Source organism: Rhineura floridana, chromosome 5 (genome assembly GCF_030035675.1).
Source record: "Rhineura floridana isolate rRhiFlo1 chromosome 5, rRhiFlo1.hap2, whole genome shotgun sequence".
NCBI lineage: Eukaryota > Metazoa > Chordata > Lepidosauria > Squamata > Rhineuridae > Rhineura > Rhineura floridana.
The window spans coordinates 144,016,256-144,037,719 of NC_084484.1; the positions used below are offsets into that span (position 1 = coordinate 144,016,256).

Sequence of the window (21,464 nt, forward strand, 5' to 3'; positions counted from 1 at the left end):
TTGCAGCTTCCGGACCGTTTTCAAGGGTAACCCCACGTAGAGCGCATTACAGTAGTCTAGGCGAGAGGTGACCAGGGCATGTACTACCGGTGGGAGCAGATGGTTGGGAAGGTAGGGGCACAGCCTCCGTATCAGATGGAGTTGATACAGCGCCGCCCGGCTCACAGCCGAGACTTGAGCCTCCATGGTCAGCTGGGAGTCAAGAATGACCCCCAGGCTGCGGACCTGGTCTTTCAGGGGCAAACGTACCCCATTGAGCACCAGGTCCACATCCCCCAGCCTTCCCTTGTCTCCCACAAACAGTACCTCGGTTTTGTCAGGGTTCAGCTTCAGCTTATTCCTTCCCATCCAGCCACTCACCGACTCCAGACACTTGGACAGGGTTTCTACAGCCAACCTCGGTGAAGATTTAAATGAGAGATAGAGCTGCGTGTCATCCGCATACTGATGACATTGCAGCCCAAATCTCCTGATGATTGCCCCCAGCGGCTTTATATAGATGTTGAACAGCATCGGGGAGAGGATGGAACCCTGTGGCACCCCACAAGTGAGAGGCCAAGGATCCGAAACCTCATCCTCCAATGCCACTCTTTGGTACCTACCAGAGAGGAAGGAATGGAACCACTGCAATACAGTGCCCCCTATGCCTAACCTCTTCAGGCGGTCCAGGAGGATACCGTGGTCAACGGTATCAAAAGCCGCTGAGAGATCAAGGAGGACAAGGAAGGTGCATTCGCCCCATCCCACGCCCTCATATCATCTACCAAGGCGACCAAGGCTGTTCCAGTCCCAGGTCCAGGCCTGAAGCCCGATTGAAATGTATCCAGATAATCCATTTTAGCGTTTGTTTGCCACCCTGGGCTCCTGCTGAGAGGAAGGGTGGGATATAAATCAAATAATAATAATAAATAATCCACATACCTCATTTCCAGGGGAGACTTTGTCATGGAAAAAGAAATGGATAAAACCTATGGAGGATAGACTCTCAGCAGTTGGAAATCAGGAAATGTATTTTCATTCTTATTTCTATAATTGACTACATATATGGTTTGTATAATTTGTCTATATGGTTTGTATAATTTGTCTCTGTGTGCCTATATATGTAGGTTTTGTATGAAGAAATTACAAGATATTGGAGTTTGGTGGGCTATGGGGGTGGGTTGCCCTGCTCATTTTACATGGGAGTAACTAGCAAAAGAGGCCTCTCAATTCACTCTCTACTTAATCAAGAGGAGGAGATCTCTCTCTTAAGGTCATCTGCTTAACAAGAAAGGTTCAGGTTAATGCTGGAGCATCATATCTTAAAAAAAATCTCAGAGATATGAGTTATCTAGAACATCAGATGTTCTGATGTGGTGTTTGGAGCAACATTTTAGTCATTTATTTAGTGGGATAACAGCAGCAGTGCCCTCTGCTGATAATTAAGGAACTACAGTTATTGCCATGATAATTCAGATCTTCTAGGGCTTGCTAGAAGATTGAATTCATTAATCAAGTAACTGAATTTTTATTATAGAAACCCTATGTGCCAAATAAAGAGAGACTGCAGTGAAAAGGCAGCTACCTCTTATGGTCTTTTGCTTTGCACATCATTTAGACAAATATAGGGTGCTGAACCTCCCTCCTGTAAGTTACAAATTGTAAGCTTTTTTCAGAGGAGTAGCCATGTTAGTCTCTTGCAGCAAAAAATAGCAGGGTCTTGTGGCACTTTAAATACCAACACATCCATTATGGCATAAGCTTTCTTGGGCTCAAAGTCCATTTCATCACATATATTTCTTAAAAATTCACCCCAAAAATCCAAGATAAGATAGGAAGAAGAGCATTAAGCTGTATCTATTGCATTTGTCATGTGAAATTAGGTGGACTTACGTTCTGTGGAAGAATAGTTAGCAGAGAGCAAGCAGGGGGGGGGAAAGCTGGCATGTTTCAATTGTCTTTTCAAAAACATTGTTTGGAGCCCAGAGAACCTATGTCACAGGGTAGCTAATAAATATAGTATAGTAAATAAATAACATTAATAATGTCCCACTAACAATTTTTGGAAACATTTTTGCTTCAAAATGGGTGTTTTGCTAGTACCTAAAGACTATGACCAGGATCCAGTGAGGCATGTGCACATGTTCTGTGTGCACTGTACACCTAGGGTTGTATTCAACATAGCACTGAACAAATTGTTCCATCAACAATGGGCCATTTCCCCCTCTCCTCCCTCTGCATTCCCTCTAAATCTGTCCTATTTTTCCCTTCAACCCTCTGGATCAGATTTGAGAATGGTGCGAGGCAAGCACAGATGGAGGAAAGGGGGGGAAAGTCCCATTGCACTAGTGCTAATCTTTGTGCAAAAGCAATTATATAGTTAAATATCACCTCTAGCTGTTCCCCTTCAGCTATATTTAAAGAAGGTGCTCTCCTACTGAACCTCAGCAGTGCTCACTTGAATTCCCAGAATTCAAAAATTCCCATCAGCCCCCAGCCAGCAAAACATCTGGATGGTACCAGTTTCGGGAAAGGCTGGAGTAGACAATACTTTTTCCCCAGTTGTGTCCTTTAGATTGTAAGCCTGTCAGCAGGGAGTGTCTTTGTTGTTGTTATTAATATTTTGTAAGCCACTCTGGAAGCCTGTTTGGCTGAAGAGTAAGGTAAGGTAGGTTTACAAAGTTAAAAAGGGTGCCAGCCCCAATATGCTGTATTCTTTTTCTTTCCATTGGAAATGTAACAAAAAGCAATGTGTATATGTACATTGTCCATGTGCACCTGTTAAAATCCTTGTCCATTTAGACAGCATAAACCTGTATTTTGTTTTCAGTGAGTCACACATTTTTAACACTCAAATACTATAAAATTCAACAGTTCAGTATGTACTTTTTTGCAAAGGCTAGGAAGATGGTATTCTGTCTGACAATCAGTTACATTGTCTACCCTTAGATTAGGTTAGCAACTGGTACACTCTATGAGAAAATACATACTGTACCTATTAAATGGGTACAGATGGAAAATATTGTGTCTGTATAACTGATGGAGTTCAGATAGATGTCTGCTTCATTTGCTTATGTCATCTTAACCCTTTGCTACCACTACTCTTTTATATGTGATCTTCATTAAATGCTCTTTATGATGCTATTGATGGAAAGCAAAGCAAGGCGCTGTTGTTAATTCATGTATATACTGCTTACTTGCCAAAATAGCTTCTAAGTGATTTACAACAGTAAAAACAATTATACACATATAATTAAAATACACAATAAAACAATTTCATCAAAACATTAGAAGCACCCATAATTGAAATGTACAATAAAACGACTTCTGGGAAGGGTGACTTCGCTTGTGCCTGCTTTTGGGACGGGCTTCCGCCTCAAAAGAAGCTTATTCAGATATAAATCAGTCAGAACTTTTTTTTTTTGACTGATGAAATTTCTCCCGGGCAGGGAGAAACGTAGAGATCAACCTCAAAAGCCTGTTTTTGTTGGGAGGACTGGATTTCATTAATTTATGAGATAAGGTCCAGCCAACAATGCCGGACGGACTTTCGAACAAGCTCTATCTGTTTAAGCGATATGTTTATCTTTTCTTTAAAGAGAGAACGGACTAACAGGCAAGCACCCTTCTTTCTATTATTTTTTTTACTTGGTTTAAATTGTTGCAGCCAAAGGAGATTTGTCAGATTGATCGGCTTTGGACAACTTCTGGGTGAGCTATAACTCTTCTCTGTTATTCACGAAATTAACAGCTTATCTCTGTTTCTGTCGCAAAAAGCTGTCCTGGAAGTGCATTCTAAAGATATAAACAGAAGAGGGATTTCTATTCCTGATTTCTATTCCGAGGAATATTATATTGTCTGGGACTATTCTCTTTTTGGTCTATTTTATTTTGACGAATCTGCTTCTTCACGACGCCACTAGCTGTTTTGATGCTGGGAACTAAATTTGTTTTGCATTCTTGAACATAGAGAGATAAGGCAGGCTGCTCTGTTTATACTGTGATGTCATCAAGCCTGGAATATTAACCCAATTGTTGCTGAAATAAGAAGTGGTTCTTCTTTATTTTTGTTTTGCTTTGTTTTCGTGGTTTTAAAAATGGCAATCAAGAAAGTGGCTGAGAATCTGGAAGTAACTATGTTTCAGAAAATAATGGATGAGATTGAGATAACGAAACAAACCCTGCAACAGGGTAGTAAGGAGCTGAAAATTGAACTGAGCAAAATGACGCAGGAGCTTAAAGAAATAGGGGATCCTGTGAGAGAGGAGAATGAGATCAGAGATGAGAAAAGAAAAAATAAAGGGAAGATACAAGCCCTGGAGATTGGAACAAATGTGGAATTGGAAAAAGATCTGGAGTTTATGGATTTTAGAAATAAAATCTACTGTTTGGAATTTAACGTTATCTCTGAAGAAATTAATGAAGATATTAGAGATAAAGTTATCAATGGCTTGGATAATCTTTTGGACTGGAATGACGTGATGGAGTTTGATATAGAGAAAATCTATGGAATTAACTGCAGCCATGTGACAATGGAAAAACTCTCAAGAGATGAGCCAGTGCATTTTGTAAAAAAGAAGAACAGAGATATGACTTTAGAACAGTATTTCAGCAACTTATTCAGAATGGATGGCAAGAAAATATTTGGGATAGAGGAAATTCCCATCAGACTCTTATTATATGACTATGGCTACAACAGCAAGATTATTATGGAATACTGATAATGGAAGATTGGACACTGAAATTACTGGACTTAACAGGACTATTGAAGATGGAAGATGGAACTAATAGGGATAATGGAATAATGGCTATTGAAATTATTGAACCTAACAGATTTTGATGAGATGGATTAATCGAAATGTTTATTTGGACTATGGTTATGACAATAAGATTATTATAATTATTAACGAGATGGATTAATTGACATGTTTATTTGGAGAAAAATTGATAGATATATTTCTTAAAGAATTGAAACCTCTCTTTGACTTTTTGTGGAAAGAATAAAGTAATGTTTATGAGATTTGATGATTAATTAAGATAACTACTGGAAGAAAGTGATTTTATAATATGATTTAAGAGACAGGATTGTTATATATTGTAGACCTATAACTGATTTGATCTGTGACAAATGGGAAGTCAATATTTTATTTTATTTTGTTTAATTATTTTTGTTTTGTTTTGTTTTTTGTCTTTGAATGTTTTATGATTTTGTTTTGTATGTTTTATGAAAATTTGAATAAAAATTATTGTAAAAAAAGAAAAAGAAATGTACAATAAAACAAAATGGAAATGGACTGCCTTCAAGTTGATTCTGACTAATGGGCAACCCTATGAATAGGGTTTTCATGGTAAGCGGTATTCAGAGGTGGTTTACCATTGCCTTCCTCTGAGTCTGAGAGGCAGTGCCTGGCCCAAGGTCACCCAGTGAGCTTCATGGCTGTGTGGGGATTCGAACCTTGGTCTCCCAGGCCGTAGTCCAACACCTTAACCACTATGCCACACTGGCTCTCACAATAAAACAAGCCCATTTAAAACAGCACAACAGTTAAAACATTCACTAGAAAAGACAATGCTGGGGAAAACAGAAGGGAGTAGAAAAAGAGGAAAACCAAAGAAGAGATGGATTGATTCCATAAAGCAAGCCACAGACCTGAACTTAGAAGATCTAAACAGGGTGGTTTACAACAGATTATATTGGAGGTCGCCGATTCATAGGGTTGAAGGCACATAACACACATATGCACACAATAGTTAAAACAACAATTAAAATGATTCGATCAGGAGATTCTAGTCAGGAGATCAGGGGAATGCTTTTCTAAACAGGTACATCTCCAAAAGCCAGTCAAATACCAATACAGATGGGGTCTCTCGTATTTCAGCAGGGAGAGCATTCCATGTTGCTATCACCACACGGTGACCACAATTGTTATCATCATCATAACCATCATCTTACTGAGCATTTCCCCTCCAAGCCATTTTGTAGGATGTGATGGGGTGGAACTTTTTTTCAGGAGAAGCAACTTCCAGAGTCCTCTTCAGATTTCCTCCACACATTAACTAACACTCATGGGGGAGGTCTGCACCTGCTGACTTATCCAAAACATGAATGTCCACTGCAGCTCTGTCCGCTGTCTTCCATGTGTTCAGTGCAAAGTGTGACCCAATGCATGGGCAGCTGCATGCGCACAGACTCTTCCATGCAACTGGAAGTCATGCATGACCAGGACTACCAGTCACATAGAAAAGCCTTTGTACATACAGCAAATTAATAGCCATTGCACACTTCCTTTGTAGAAACCAACCAACCTGGAAAGGTATGATTTACCCCTTATGACCCCAAAGTTAAAAATTCTAGCCCCTATTCAGATTATTTTTCAGACACTGGCAACACTAGTATTGAACACATATTAAGGTGCTGGGGGTGTGTGTCTCCAAAGCAGTAAAACGTTCAGTTAGGGACAGTATGATTATGGACCCACTTTGCATTATAGGTGTGCATGTAAGCCACATTCCAAAGCCCAGCCAGATCATTGCTCAAGTGCTCCTCCATTTTTATGTCCCGTTAGACTTTTGATTATTATGCACATCTGCTGTATAAGAATAATCTTTCCCCAGAAACTCAGATTCAGCCCTACCATTAGACAGAATGATGCAGCCATCTCAGTTAGCTGATTTTGAGGGTCATGAAAGGGCAACAAATTGTTACTTCTGAATGTTATTCCTAAGGAGAGGCACTTGTGGGATTTTCTGTCTCAGGTGGCAAAACAATTTGGCTAGCCTTGGATATTCTCCATATGGATGGGAGAGAGCCGTCATGCTACTCCACCTCAGACAGCCAAGTGTTTTGGGTCAACCCTGTAGAGACTGTCTTCTGACAGCTCTGGGGGACTTTTCTGCTGGTGATTCTGACGATGCCTTAGTCGGTCCCTGGAATTCAGAGGTTTCTTGAGCAGTTGACTTAATAGCTCTTAAGCATACTGTTCCAGTTTGTAGAACTCATATGTCTCTGTGATTTACCATGGAACCGGGACGTATGAAACAAGAGGGATGACAGAAGAGTTGTGGAGGAGAACGTGTGATAAATCTGATTGAATGGAGGCTACAAGCCACCTTAGGGCTTGCTATGGTGGTGATTGTGGCAAAGAAGTCTTACTTTCCCCTCACCATTGTGTCTGCTCAACAAATACCTGTAGAGCTGTTCCAGTTGATGAGAGGCCTCTCGCAAGCTCCTAGAATGAGGCAATAGAACCCGTTGGTAGCCAACAGTGGCCAGTTTGCAGGTAAAATCATTCATGTCTTCTGATCTGGATTCCAGTTCTTCAGTAGTTGTTGAGGAGGTATCTATGGCTTCTTCCTATTACCAGGTTTCTATGGATATTTGTCAGTTTGTCCAACCAAACATCAACTGATGCAAAATTCAGTTGCCATATTGCTGGTTAAGAGTGATCAATTGGAGCATATTACTCCAGTACTGTTCAATCTGCACTGGTTACCTGTTCTTTTCGAGGCTCAATTTAAGCTGCTCATTTTTCTCTTTAAATGCCTTGAGATCTGGGAACTTGAAAGACTGCCTTTCCCCATGTGTGCTTCCCTGTGCACTCCATTCCACATCCGAGATCTTGCTCCATGTGACCAGCTGAATGAATTCAGGCAGGTGTCCACTTGGAGCAGGGTCTTTTCAGTAATGGTGCCAGCCTTATGGAATGCACTTCTCAGAGATGCTTGCCTGGCCCCACTATCAAGTGTCTTCAGGCAGGCAAAACCTTGACTTTTCAGAAATGCCTTTAGAATCAGTTGGATTTTATATGTGTTGCTTGTCTACTGATGCAAAATATATTATTCACTCTTTTATTCATTACTGCTGTTTCTTTTGGGACTATTCTGTTTATTTGATCATTGTCTTGCTGCTGTATGTCTTTGATATTTGAAGTTTGATGTTTTAAGTTTGATGTTTGACAGATGAACCCTGTGCATATTTACTCAGAAGTAAGCCCCACTGTGTTCAGTTGAGCTTACCACCAGCTAAATGTGAAGAGGATAGCAGCCTTATTTAACACAGTTTGACTTTATTGAAGATAAAGTGGGATATAACACAATAAAATACTAGTAGTGTTCTTAGACATAATCTGAAATTGAAGTGGGAAGGCAGATAATAATGTTGCTGAGTTAGAGGTGGATACTAGAAACTGGTGGGCAATAGATGCAAGGAAATATGAAATTGACCCCACAGGAGAGGATCAAGTATGTTGCTGTGGAGAACACTAAAGAGATGCAGCAAAAGCCTATTAATATTTTCACACAAGTCACACTGTGATTGGGCTTATTCCTGGTAAGTGTGCCAAGGATTGTAGCCTTAGATTCTTTTAGTCTGGTTCTAAATATGTCTCCTTGGAACTAGGTCCCACCAAGTTCATGCAGCCCACATGATCTTGCTGTGCATGGTTACATTTTTAATATTACCATAATCATTATTTATATGTTTGATGAAAAGTTCCAGCATAATTGAATTTATTGCCAGCTAAGAATTTTATCAGAAAGGCAAGCGGGAGGTTCAGAAACACCCAATGGTTTTAAACATTCTTTTTGAGTAATATTGTAGCAGTCTTTGATTAAGGAGACAGAGCCAAATCTCTTTCTAACAATTGCATTAAAATGGTAACAATGCTGTTATCCCTTTGGCTCTTTTTTGTGCTGAAAAATGGAAGAATAGACCCTGGACATCATTTTATCACCCATCCCAATTTTGCTATTTTTCCTTGTAGGGGTCAATATCATATCACAGAAAGAAGCCTTCCCTGCCTCTTGTTTCCATGGCAATGCCTGGCAGCCGGGCTTCTACGGCATATTGAAGGAGTGCCACAGGCACTTAGGTGACTTATATCTGGCATGTCACTATTTGATTATAGAGGATGACAACTTTTGGGGCAAGACCATAACAATCGTCTTGAGCTCAGGATTCACATAGGTCCTCATACCAGCCTTCCTGCTACCTAAGGACTGGTAGAGAGGTCTTTTTCTATGTCTTACCTATAGTAGAAGCACAGTTGGCTGTGATAAAAGCCAGAGCTTTCCCAGTGGCTGGACTCAATAGCTTGCCCCATGAAGTTTGGGTGGCCCCATCTTTAATCACCTTCAGCTAGCTAGTAAAGACGTTTAAAAAAAAATATGACAGGCCTGTACCCTTCCAGTCTGGTACTGTTTTGATCTGTTCTCTCCACTTTCACTGTAATTTGCTTGGCATTGAGATATTGACCTGGTTTTCATGACACAGTAAGCCAAACTGTGCCTTAGTGGAACCTTGTAAGTGTGCAGTCTCCCAGAGAAAGATGCACACAGCTTGCTCTGCTCTGGTCCTTTTTACTGCTGTACAAGACAAGATTTGGCTGAGCAGGTTGTCTCAACCCAGACTTATGGTTAACCACAAGCTGTAGGAAAGAGCCTTCACATTTACATGGTCTTGCTAAGCCATAATTTGGCTTCCCGTGTTGTGCAAAGCAGCCCATTGTGATTTCAGTTACTGTAAGGTGCCCTGAGTGATGTGCATGCATTAGAAGGGCATGTGTGTGGAAATTCATATTTATGTACATATTTATATGTGGAAAACCTATATACACATACACACACTATATATTTTGTAGAAAGTATATTACTCCTCCAGCTCAGTCTTTCCTGGGTCATACCACTTGAGACTACATTCAAATCACTACCACTGGAAAAGATGAACTAAAACAGGCACTTCACGTATCTTAGCTATCTTAGCAGAAGTCCTACATACTTCTCTCAGAACACTTTAGAGAGTTTAAAAATAAACACTCCAAAGAGCTAGAGGAAAAAAATTATCTGTGTGAAGCAACCACATAGGTTAGGAATAACTTTCTAAACTCCTATACAAGCAACATCGCCTTGCCAGCTGCCATCCCACAGCTGGAAACATATGCGTGCCTGCATATTCAAGCTGTGAAAAACACTTCATAGCTGTAGTTATGGTAAAGTCAGAATCTATACTTGGTAGAAATACCATGCAGATGCTTCTGTCTGGGGGATGGATTATGGAATGTCTATATTACCTCCCCCACCTCCATACATCAAGATACTTAGAACAAAAAGGTTATTTTGAACCATTTCCATCTTGGCAGATTTCAGATCTCCTTTGTAATGTCTCCTGTACTGTGTGGGCAAACCAAACAACATACACCTCATGTGGCTGTACCACAAGGAGTGAGCCATGCACAGCTGGTTAGGCTGCATCTTGAGTACTATGACCAGTTCTGGAAACATTTTCAGAAGGACATAAATGAGAGTGTGTCTAGAGGAAGGTGATAGTGAGGAAGGTGATCAGGATAGTGAGGGGTTTATACATATTAAAGCAAAAAAATGTTTGTGAGAACACAAGGAAACCCTAATAACAGTAATGCAAAATACCGCACCACCATTATAGACCTGCCTACCCTACAGTCATCCCTCCTCCAGTTGTCTGTTCCCTGGAAAAACAAGCCTGACATAGAGATTATAATTCCTGACCTATTACCAAATACAAATGAACATGTTAAGTCAAGATCTATTTCTGATTGTATTTCTTAAACATAAGCAAGAATTAAAAATTATTCCAAGATACAATCTGTGGCTAATAGCCAAATGGTCTTATGTGGCTTTAGAACATTCTTGTGCACATACGGTATATTCACATGAAATAATTTTGAATATTAGCTGTGGTGACAAAATCTTTCTAATCACTCCCAATGGCAACACAGCAATGGAATACAGAAATATTCTTGTCCGGAGCCTTATGCGAAGGATACACACATGGTGTATCCCAAATGACTTGCCAAATACATTTCTACTTAAGATAAGTAGCATCTATTTGGAGAGTTTCTCTTTGTGTGTGGATTTAGATATTTAGTTCATATGTTGCTGCTGCAAATTCTGTACGAGAAATAATTTAAAATCCTTCTGCACTGTAGCAACGTGTAAGCCTCCACATACTCTTACCCCTCACTCTTATTCTGCATACACATATATCCAGTTTCCCCCCACCTCTTCCCTCAACAGGCCCAGGCCAGCCCTTTCTGGGATCCACCCCTTCCTGTGCCTTCCAGCTCTTTACTTGGAATCAACTCCTTGCAAGTGAAGAGGATGACACTCTGCAGGTCATGCTGCTGGGGCCTCTTCCGCTTTATCTCCTCTTGTCCCAAGTTGCTCCACTTTTGTTGGGGGTTAGTTGATGAGGTTCCAGGGTCTGCTACTTCCCCAACCTCAAGACAACTGCCTGCCTGAGTTACTCCTTCTCCCCACTTACTGCCTTGCCTCTCTTGCTGCCCCTTCTGTCTCATATACTGAACCCTCTGAGTCCCAGTTCCAGTGTGTTCAGTAAATATTTCTTGTCCTCCACCCCCAGCTATTCTGCACCTTCTTCAGGGAACCCAAACAATCCTTCAGGCTGCCAGGCCCGGCCTCCAAGAGGTCTTCTGTATCTTTAAAAGTTGTGCAAGGGGAAGGGAGAATTCCATCTTGTGGTTTTTTCTCATTAAAGTGTTGCAAGAACACCTGCACTTGGCTGATTTTCTCTTCTCCTAAAGATACAGGATCAGTCTTAGGCCATGAACCTGGCAACCCTACTCCCCACCCATCTGACTGTGCCCCTAATTTCCACCTTGTCTTCCAAGGACTCCGTTTTTGGCACCAGGCTGGGGCTAGGTATGACAAAAATTCCTAACAGTAAGAGTACCTCAGATAGTGGTGGGCTCTCCTTAGCTGAATGTACATAAGTATAGGCTGGATGGCCATCTATTGGGGGTGTTGTCATTTCATCCAGCTTTACAGATTCTGCATTGAGCAGCGGGTTGGACTAGATGATCTCCAAGATCCTGTCCAGCTCTTTGATCAGCAATGAGGTTTACTGACAGAAACACTCAAGAGAAGAAGTTGGAGGATTGTGGGCCCTTTCCGTTCTGCCCAGTAGGGATGGAGGGATTTGTCATCTTCACTTCTCTAATTTTCTCATTTTTCCAGTCTTAAATTCGGTTCTCCATATTTCTGCAGTAATTTGTGATTTTTTTTAAAAGTCCTCATGAAAATTCTTCAGCACTTTAGCTCAAATTTCTCATAATAAACACATTTTTTTGCTGTTTTGACTAATGTGCACATTTCTGCAAGCACTTTCTCCTAATATCAGGCATTTTTAATGTTGTTTTCATGAATATATTCATTGTTGTGCACACTTTCTCCTAATATATGCATTTTTGGAAATGCTGTATGATTGGAGAACTGCATTTCAAAATCCGGGTAAGTGCAAATTTCAAAGGATGCCTGTGTTTTGGTTCTCACGTTGTTTTGGAAAGTGCAAATTTGATAAATTTGGCTGTAAATGCAAACTGAATCCAGTTTCTCCTCCATCCCTACCCCCAGTTCACCACTTCCTCTCTTTTCCTTCTGAGCGGCCCTCAGAGCTACCAGCTGGAACTCTGTATGTAGCCAGGTTTGGGGCTGGGGCTTCCAGGTGGTGATCCTTAATCTACAATCCTGTATGAGAGACACCTATTTGGTTTCCTACCTGAACTAAGCAGTCTTCCCAAACTGCACTGCCTCATTCTATCTCACAGCACTTCCATGCACTCACTTACCTGCTGACTGAACTAAAACAAGTGCACTGATGAAATATGCCTTCAAGATGATAGAACGGCTGTCAGCTGATTGGTGTGTTATTTTCTCTGAAGCTGGAGAGTGAATGGGGAGGGAGAGTCTGGCATTCATCAGGGAAACCCTTCCCTCTGAACACACTAAATGCACCTGACAGTCTGCCATCTCCTCCCTGGGGTGTTTCTTTAGGTACAATTAAGGTATCTGTGCTGATGGAGGAAGCTCTGATGTTACCGCATGAGCACTCGAGACAGGTAGAGAGCAGGGGATGATGCTGGCAGAGGGAAGTAGGGAGAAATGAGCAGCAAGGCATCTCCCAGACATTTTGCTCAGCTGCCCAGGATTGTCTTTCTGTGCTAAAGGTAGCTGTGGAGAGAGAAATGGATGAGCCCAGCTTTCCCCTGTGAATGCTGTTGTCGCAGGGTTGAGGCATCACATTCACAAAGAGCATCTCTCTTTCGCTCTCACCCTCTGCCCTCCCACCACCCCCAACCCCCTTGAGTGATTTCTCTGGAGAGACATTGCTGCTTTTGCCCATCAGCCAAAGTTGGAGGGTTTCCATGACAACCAGGCAGCTGGTGTCTAGACACAGTGAGAGATGCCTTGCAATGGAGCTTTAATGCTCATTTCTCTTCACAACTCCTAACATACAAAAGCACATGCCCTGGGTTGCCTCCCTCTTCCTTGCCATTTACATTCTCTCTCTCCCTCCCTCTCTCCACATGAGGGAATTTCTGTTCCACAAGCTGTAGTGAGAGGGAAGGATGGTGGAAGACTCCCAAACAGAGCCTTCTTCTATTCAGATTAATGAAGTTGGGAGGATGTTGCTTTGATGGATTTGGAGAGTGCTTAATTGGGTCAGAAAACCGCAAGCATCTCTCAGGATAACACAAAGAGCTTTTTCTCTCTTTCCTCCCTCCCTCCTGCTCTTCTATTAGGTTGAAGAAAATAGGTACATTAGAGAACAATTTTGAAGGAATGAACCATGGCTAACACACACATTTAGGAGCACACAAATTTATTTATTTCATTTATACCCCACCTTTCTTTTCATGATAGAAACCCAAGGCAGCTTACATATGGTTTCCAGGTGGTCTCCTATCCAGGCACTGACCAGACCTGACCCTGCTTAGCTTCAGCAGGGTGCTAGCCTCATATGCCTTCAGACCATAGCCTGGGACCAAATAAGATAAATCCTAAAGCACTGGTCAATTGACGTACAATTTGCCCAACATGATGTATTTATTCTACAGTAATCAAACTGTATTATTGATTCTGTAACTGTCACCTCTTTATTTATTTTCCTTTTTAAAAATCATATTTCTGCCACCTTTCTTGCCAAGGCAGTTTATATTTTATAATCATGGCATATAATCAGAGACATGATATAAAAGGGAGAGAAAGGGGGGAATTGGAGAGAAGAGAAAGCTAAGCAAAATCAGACAACAGGTTTTTGTGTTATGTTCACAACACAATCCTATGCATTCCTACTCTGAAGTAAGTCCTATTGACTTTAATGGGGCTTACTTCCTGGGAAGGGTGTGTAGGGTTTCAACCAAAGCTGTATAATGACCAGTTGAGAAGGGCACTGCAGGAGACAGTTCTGGGAGAGGAGGAGCCAAATTCGGAACTGGCACGCTGGATGGGATGGAGCCACTGTGCTAGCTTCCTGGCAGCTGGGTCACTGTTGCTTACCAGGAGGGGTGTGTGACAGGAGTTTGGCGCAGTACAAACACATCTGCAGGAGCCCTGTATTGGCTCTGCTGGTGTGTTGGTACTGTGCTGACCTTCCTGCTGCCTTCTCCCTCCTGGCAAGCAATGGTGACCTACCTGCCAGGAAGCTAGTATTAAAGCTCTGCCTGAGCTGGTGAGCCACTTCTGCCCAAGTCCCCATTCCATCTGAAACAGATGTAGCTATGTCATTTTTGAACCAGTGCCTGGGAGATTGAAATGAGGAGGATGAGTATTAACTGAAGGTGAATGCTGACAAGGAGGATGTGATATGTGGTTCTTGTGTCCAGGAACCGGGTGTCTGGCCTGTTCTGGAAGGAAACACACTATTCCCTGAAGGAGCAAATATGTAATCTGGGGGGTGCTCCTGGATCCATCTCTGTCATTGGAGGCCCAAGTAACTTTAGTGGAAAGGAGTGCCTATTTCCAGCTATTAGCATTCTTGGACTGGGTTATCCTGGCCACAGTTTTGCGTGCTCCAATAACCTCCCATCTAAATTATTGTAATTCACTTTACACCCTAGAACAGCCTTTCCCAACCAGTGTGCCTCCAGATGTTGTTGGACCACAACTCCCATCAACCTCAGCCAGCATTGCCAATGGTCAGGAAAGATGGGAGTTGTGGTCCAACAACATCTGGAGGCACACTGGTTGGGAAAGGCTGCCCTAGAAGGTGGCCTAAAAAATGCATCTAGGGCAGAATGTTGCTGCTAGCATATCAGCTGGTAGTTCAGTACAAAGTCATATAACACCTGTGGGATCTACCCTGGCTGCCTATACTTTACCAAGCCCAATTTAAAGTTTTGATGTTAACATATAAAGCAATGACAAAATTTGGACCTGGGTACTTGATGGAGTGCCTTTCTCTGTATCAGCCAGTCTGGGCACTAAGGTCAAAGAAACATAAGAAGCTGTCTTATACTGAGTCAGGCCAATGGTCCATCTAGCTCAGCATTGTCTCTACAAACTGGTAGTGGCTCTCCTGGGTTTCAGACAGGGGCTATCCCCAGCCCTACCTGGAGGTGCTGGGCACTGAGCCCCTTGCAAAGCAGATGCTCCACCACTGAGCTATGGCCATCAGCAGAGGGGGCCCTTCTTGTTGTCTTTTCCCCTGAAGGTACAAATGGCCATATCACTGATGAGCTTCAGTCACCTCCCTAAAACACATTTGTTTGCCCAAGCTTTTGGAGGACTTGATTAAGCTTGCTGTAAATCAATGTTTCTCAAATGATGGGCTGGAGCCCACCAGTGGGCATTAGGCTACTGAGATGGGCCTCAGTGTTAGAGACTACCCAGTGCCTTCTCACTCAGCTACCATTCCCTCTTGCATGCTGTACCCTTCTGGTTGGACCAATGCCAGCACCAGCAATTCCCCGTATGCCAAATAAAGGTGACCGGGAGAAGGAACATTTAGGGAGGGAGGAAAGGGAGGTCTTCCTTGCCTAAGGGGAAATGGCAAGTGTTGAAGGAAATAGTATTATTATTAAAAATAATAATAATGATAATAAATGATAAAGTAGATAAAATAAGAAAGCTGTTATAGGAGGAAGTGAATGTAAATGGTGTAGGGAGGAAGAATGAAAGAAATCGATTCTGGGGGAATCGTTTGAAAGGAGAAGAGGAGAAGAAATAACAGGATATGAGTAAAAATGCTTTCAGTATGTGTGTGTGGAAAATAAATAATCCACAAGAAAATCACAAATTTCCAATGAATGGGTAGAAATCAATAGAAATTGATGTCACTTGCCACCTGATTAGGACAAACTCTGCCTCTGTCCACCACCATTTTGTTCTTGGCCCTACCCCCTACATTGCCATTTTGTGTCTGGTGGACCTCAGGAATTTTTATACCTTTCAAGTGGGGACCTGGGGGTAGAAAGTTTAAGAATCCTTGCATCCTAGATCCTAGATCTTAGGACAGTTTGTAATGAAGTATTACTATCAGTATTAGTCAGTAGGATGGTGTAAGTGTAGCGCCTGGCTTCTGTACACTGAGCATGGCTGACACATACTGGGAGGAAAAGGGGCGAGGCACGGAGAGCTCAATGTGGTGTGTTGGATTGGCTCCGCTGCTGCCCCCACACCATGCCAAGCTCTTTCGGTAGGTGGTAGCAACACTCATTGTCTAGAAGTCAGGTATGCAACATCACCCATGGCCACTCACCGCAACTGATTGCTGTGCTGTTTAAAATTATTGTGATTTTAATTGTGTTCTATGTTGAAATCTTGTATTTGATCATTTTTGTGCTTTGTGGCCACAGTGTGGTGAAAAGTGGTTTGTAATTATTGTAAGTGTATAAATAATTCACAGTTGGTCCCAGGTGAGCTGTTAGGAGGTGGGCCTATTCTCTCATATGCAGCTGAGCGGAATGGCTGCTGGCGGAAGCAGTTCTGGAGAGAAGAAGCCAAATGGCAATTGGCCCCAACCAGGCTGGCGGTTGCCTAATTAGTCTCTTCATAAATATAATCAATTTGAGTTTCTGTTTAAATGTTCATGATAGCTTGAAACATCATGGTTTGTGATAAGTTGAATGTCTCTCCAACAGCAAAAGAATGTTGACAAACATCTCTGTTCTTCTGTAGACAGGAAGTTGACAGGAAGCAACAAGCTAGGGCATTTTACAAGCTGGCAGAGCACTATCTGAGTTCCTTCAACTGGATGTCCTGGGACTGAACTTAGGACGAATGCGCAAAACATGTGCTCCATTATTGAGCTGTAATTTCCCCCCTGCTGAATAATCTCCCTATGGAGAAATTTTTTCCCTTCTCGGTGGAGGCTTTCCTCATATTTTATGACATGGCAGTCTATAAATACTTTTCAAAATAAAAATAAAAATAGCATTTACTTCAAATGTTAGTCCATAAAGGAAAAAAATACTAATATGTTGATGCCTCAAAAGATCTTTGTTTGTGTTACAAATCCTGATTGTTTATTTAAAAAAAAATAAAAATCTGGTATACACCAGCAAATACCCAATATCCATGTAAGAGGGTATAATGTTTAGTCAATACAGCGCTATCAAACTTGCAGAACTGGAAGGCCATGTGTCTGTAATTACCATGGGAAACAAACAAAATAATGGGTTAAAAGAAATTGAAATGTGAATTTAAGTGTGAAGAACCCATAGTAGTATGATAGCAATATTGGGTATGGGTTTTTTTCCAAGGACCTGATTTCCCCACTTTTTTGTAGACTTGCTGCATTAGTTATTTGCCAAGCAAGCAGTAATTAGTTGCTACAAACAAGCCCAACTTCAAACTGTGCATTATGAATCTGGTCTGCTTAATTAGCCATCATTTGAAGCAAACCATAATTCCTAGTTTCTATTGCTAAGTTGACTCTTTGAAAGAGAAGCTAAACTTGGAGAAGTTCTCCTCCCGGCCATGTGGGAGGGGAGAATGCACAAGACCAGCACTTCGTTTGGAGTCTTGTAGGGTCATCCTCATAGAACTAAATCATAGTTTAACATCACATGTGAATACAGCCATTATCTTTATTAGCCCTAGCCAAAGACAAGGCAAACTTTAAATGAATGTTTGAAATGTAGTGGAATTTAGATTTGGCCAACAGATTTTCCATGGGAAGTCTTGCCTCTTGATTCTAAATGCATTTGCAGGAAAGTGACTCCAATTTGCTTTCAAGTTGCTATGACTTAGATCCAAGGATAAAAGCAATGCTCTACTTTCCTAATGGTCAGAGCAAAGGTCAAGGTGGATGCAAGCAAATCAAGTGGTTGATGCTGAATGTCAAGGGAATTATAATGGTTGTTTCTGAGTGAGCGGTATCAACACTAAGTATGAAAACTGTGAAGGATAAATCTCCCAGGGCTGTTGTAAGGAATCCAGAGTTTTGATCTGATTTATTTCTACTGGCACTCTGATTGATCATTTAAAGATCCCACAGTTGTAAAAACAAAACCATAAGCCACCAGCCACAAAAAGAAAAGAGAGAGAGAAAGGAAGTGAGATCAGTGGCAATGTGCTGTTCTCTGCTCCAATTTAATTAATTCTGGCAAGTGAAAGAGAGCTGGGCAGATCCCAAAAGACTGTCTTTTACCCGGAAATCCACTCAACCTAATTTCACCAATGTAGGGCAGTAGAAGGACTTGGCGCAAAGCCTATAAGCCATTAGCACATAGTGGAGATGAAGACAGCTGGGGGTGCTGCCCTCCGTTGAAACTGCTGTCCCTCCTGCCTAGCTCAGTTTTATAGCAACCAAGGCTGTATTTATTCACAGCCCTCATTCATTTCCTCATAAATGCTTGTGCGCATCATCCTTGTCCTTTCCAGGAACTACAGAGTGCACCAAGAAGCAGGTTTCTTAAGAAACTGTGCCACCGGGAATTGCAGTTTGTCTTATCCACCCAAGGCCTCTTTGTCTACTATAGTAAGATACAGAAGAGTGTGAAGGAAGAGCATTGGTGCTTGGAACCTCCAAGCACTAGATCCCAATTTACTTGAGAAGGTAAAATCTGTGTTAAGCATCCATCAGGTTGTCCCTCAGTTTAACAGTGCTACAAGGGCGAAGGGAAAATGTAGAGACTGCTTGAACTGGGAACGGATGGGAAAGCAGACATGGGTATTGAAAGTAAATGTAGGTTACTGTACTCTTTGGAGTGAAAGCTAGTCCAATGTGCAAACATGAGATAAACAGCCCTATTGCAATACATTCACAATTCTACTACAAGCCATTATTTGGGAAACAATGTTATTAAACCAGAAAGACATATGAAGAGTTCTCCTGGTTCAGACAAAGGTTGATCTGGGCCACCATGCCGTTTCGCACAGTGGCAAACAGACAGGGCTATTGGAGAGAGTGAGAGAGAGAAGTCTTGTAGGGTAGTGCCATTTTAGAGAAATATACAAGGGCATTTGCCCACAAAATTGTAATCCTATGTATTTTCAACTAAAATCCAAGGATTCTGTTTGATTAAAAGTCCCATGGGTGAACTGACCTCACTAAATTCTACATGCCAAAATGAAAGGCTGAGATACCTTAGCAGAGCTGTTAAGTTGCACCAATGCAATTAATAGCCCTTTGTTTTATTTAGTTCAGGGAGACTTTTCCTACTTTAATCTCATATACCTGGGCTCTTCTGACTTGATTATTCTTTCTCCCAGACCTATTTATTTTACTACAGTTGCTTCCATCCTTCTTTTTAGAGATGACCCAACAGTAATTGATTAATTTGTCTATCGTGCTATATATCAAATCCACTCTGCTATTCTGTGTAATTAATTAATTAATTCAGTATAACTATCACTCCCAGTTTCAAACAGTCATCAGCTTCTGTTGGAATCTTCATTTCTCCCATAACTATGCCTAGAAAGGATAAGGACACCAGCGAGACATGGGTCTGGGAGATAAGGAGACACCAAAGAGCTAAAGCAGAGGTGGGGAGCCTCAAGCCTGGGGGCTGATATGTGGACCTCCAAGCCCCTATCTGGCCCTCTGGACTAATCCCCCCTACTCATGTGCTAAAGACACATTCGCGAGCGCACGCACACACACACACACACACACAGCAGCCAGACTCAGGAGCCTTCTTCCCAGCATAGAACCAATGTATTCAAGTTTCTTTATTACAAGAACCACTAACATAAACTTTAATCAGGCATTCAAGTGAACACTTGTAGGCTTAAAGTGTGGAGGGAATAGGGGTGCACATGAATTTCCTCTGCCAATGCCCCCAATCATAGCTCCATTTCAAGACGTTCATGCATTCAGAAGGAGGCTGAACATGCCTAGAAGCCTCCCTGCAATTGTGAACCCTGATAATGCAGGGTCCCTGATCACAGTCATGTCTTGTCCCAAAGAATCCTGGGAACTGTAGTTTATTAAGGGCGCTGAGAGTTGTAAGGAGACCCCTATTCCCCTCACAGAACTACAATTTCCAGTGTTGCAAGGGAAGAGGGATTGTTAAACCACTCTGAAAACTGTAGTTCTGTGAGGGGAACAGGGTTCTCCTAACAACTCTCAGTGCCATTAACAAGTTGCAGTTCCCAGAATTCTTTGGAGGAAGCCATGATTGTTTAAAATGGAATCATCCTGCTTTAAATGTACAGTTTGGACATTCACACATTTACAGTTGTGGATTTACAGCTTTGTGTTTGTACCTTCTAGATGCTGTAGAAGAAACCAAACCTTCTGAAAGTGCCCAGCAGGAAGAAGTGAAAGAAGAGAGCAAGGCGGACCAAGAAAATGCCTGAACATTAAGAAATGACTCCCTGTTGCCCCGTCCTCCCTTCTCTTTCCCGTATCTTCCCTCCCTTCCTTGTTCCAATCTTACCCTCTCCCACTCACACTTGTGGTGAGTCTGTCTGTCTTCCTTGTCCCCCTTCCTGTCCCCACTTAACCCTTTTTCTCTCTGTGTGGCAAACATTTAAAGAAAAAAAAGCAGGAAAAATCCCAGTCAAACAGTGTGGCTTAAACATTTTGTTTCTTGGTGTTGTTATGGCGAGTTTTTTGGTAATGATGATCCAATCATTTTGGGAAAATTCTTGCACTGTATCAGAATTGTTTGATCTGCGCGTGCGTGTGTTTGTCTGCCCACCACGAGTGCGCTCTCTCTCTCCCCCCTCTCTGTTCCAAGTGTGTGTGCAATGTTACGTTCATCTGAGGAGTCCAAACTTACTGAGTGAGTTAAGAAAAGAAAAAAAAGAGAACATTTTTTCTTTTCTCCCTTTTTCAATGTCATGATGGAATGAACTAAAGGAGACAAAGCAAGCAAAGCAAAAAAAGAAAAAAGAAAATGAAAACCACAGAATGAGAATACAACCCCAGTTTGTTTTAAAAAAAATAAAAAAAAATAAAGCAAATGTGCCAATTAGCGTCACTTGCGACTCCCGGCTCCTTTTTCAAACGGAAGAATGACAATAAAGGAGAAAAATTATGATGATATTACTGTGATGCATTTCTGTAGCAAATTATATTTCAACAAATCCTGTGTTTTTTTATGGATAGAAGTTCTTTTAGAAGGCTATCTGTGTTCCAGACACACCTATTTTCAATGTTTCATTTTTGTATAAAGAATCTTATAAGGAGCATGTGTATATAGGAATGGCCACAGCAGTGCAATATTCAGTCTGACATACACCAATTAAGGATCAGATTTTTT

At 41.7% G+C, this 21,464-nt stretch overlaps 1 protein-coding gene across 1 annotated transcript in view; it reads left to right on the forward strand.

The window, feature by feature from the left end:
- GAP43 (growth associated protein 43) overlaps positions 1-21,205 on the forward strand; it is a 93,779-nt gene extending 72,574 nt beyond the window's left edge. Inside the window, exon 3 of the mRNA XM_061629548.1 lies at positions 20,471-21,205. Within this exon, the coding sequence (XP_061485532.1) occupies positions 20,471-20,556 (86 nt within the window). The 3' untranslated portion in view covers positions 20,557-21,205. The remainder of the gene's footprint in view (positions 1-20,470) is intronic.
- The last annotated feature ends 259 nt before the right edge of the window (positions 21,206-21,464 follow it).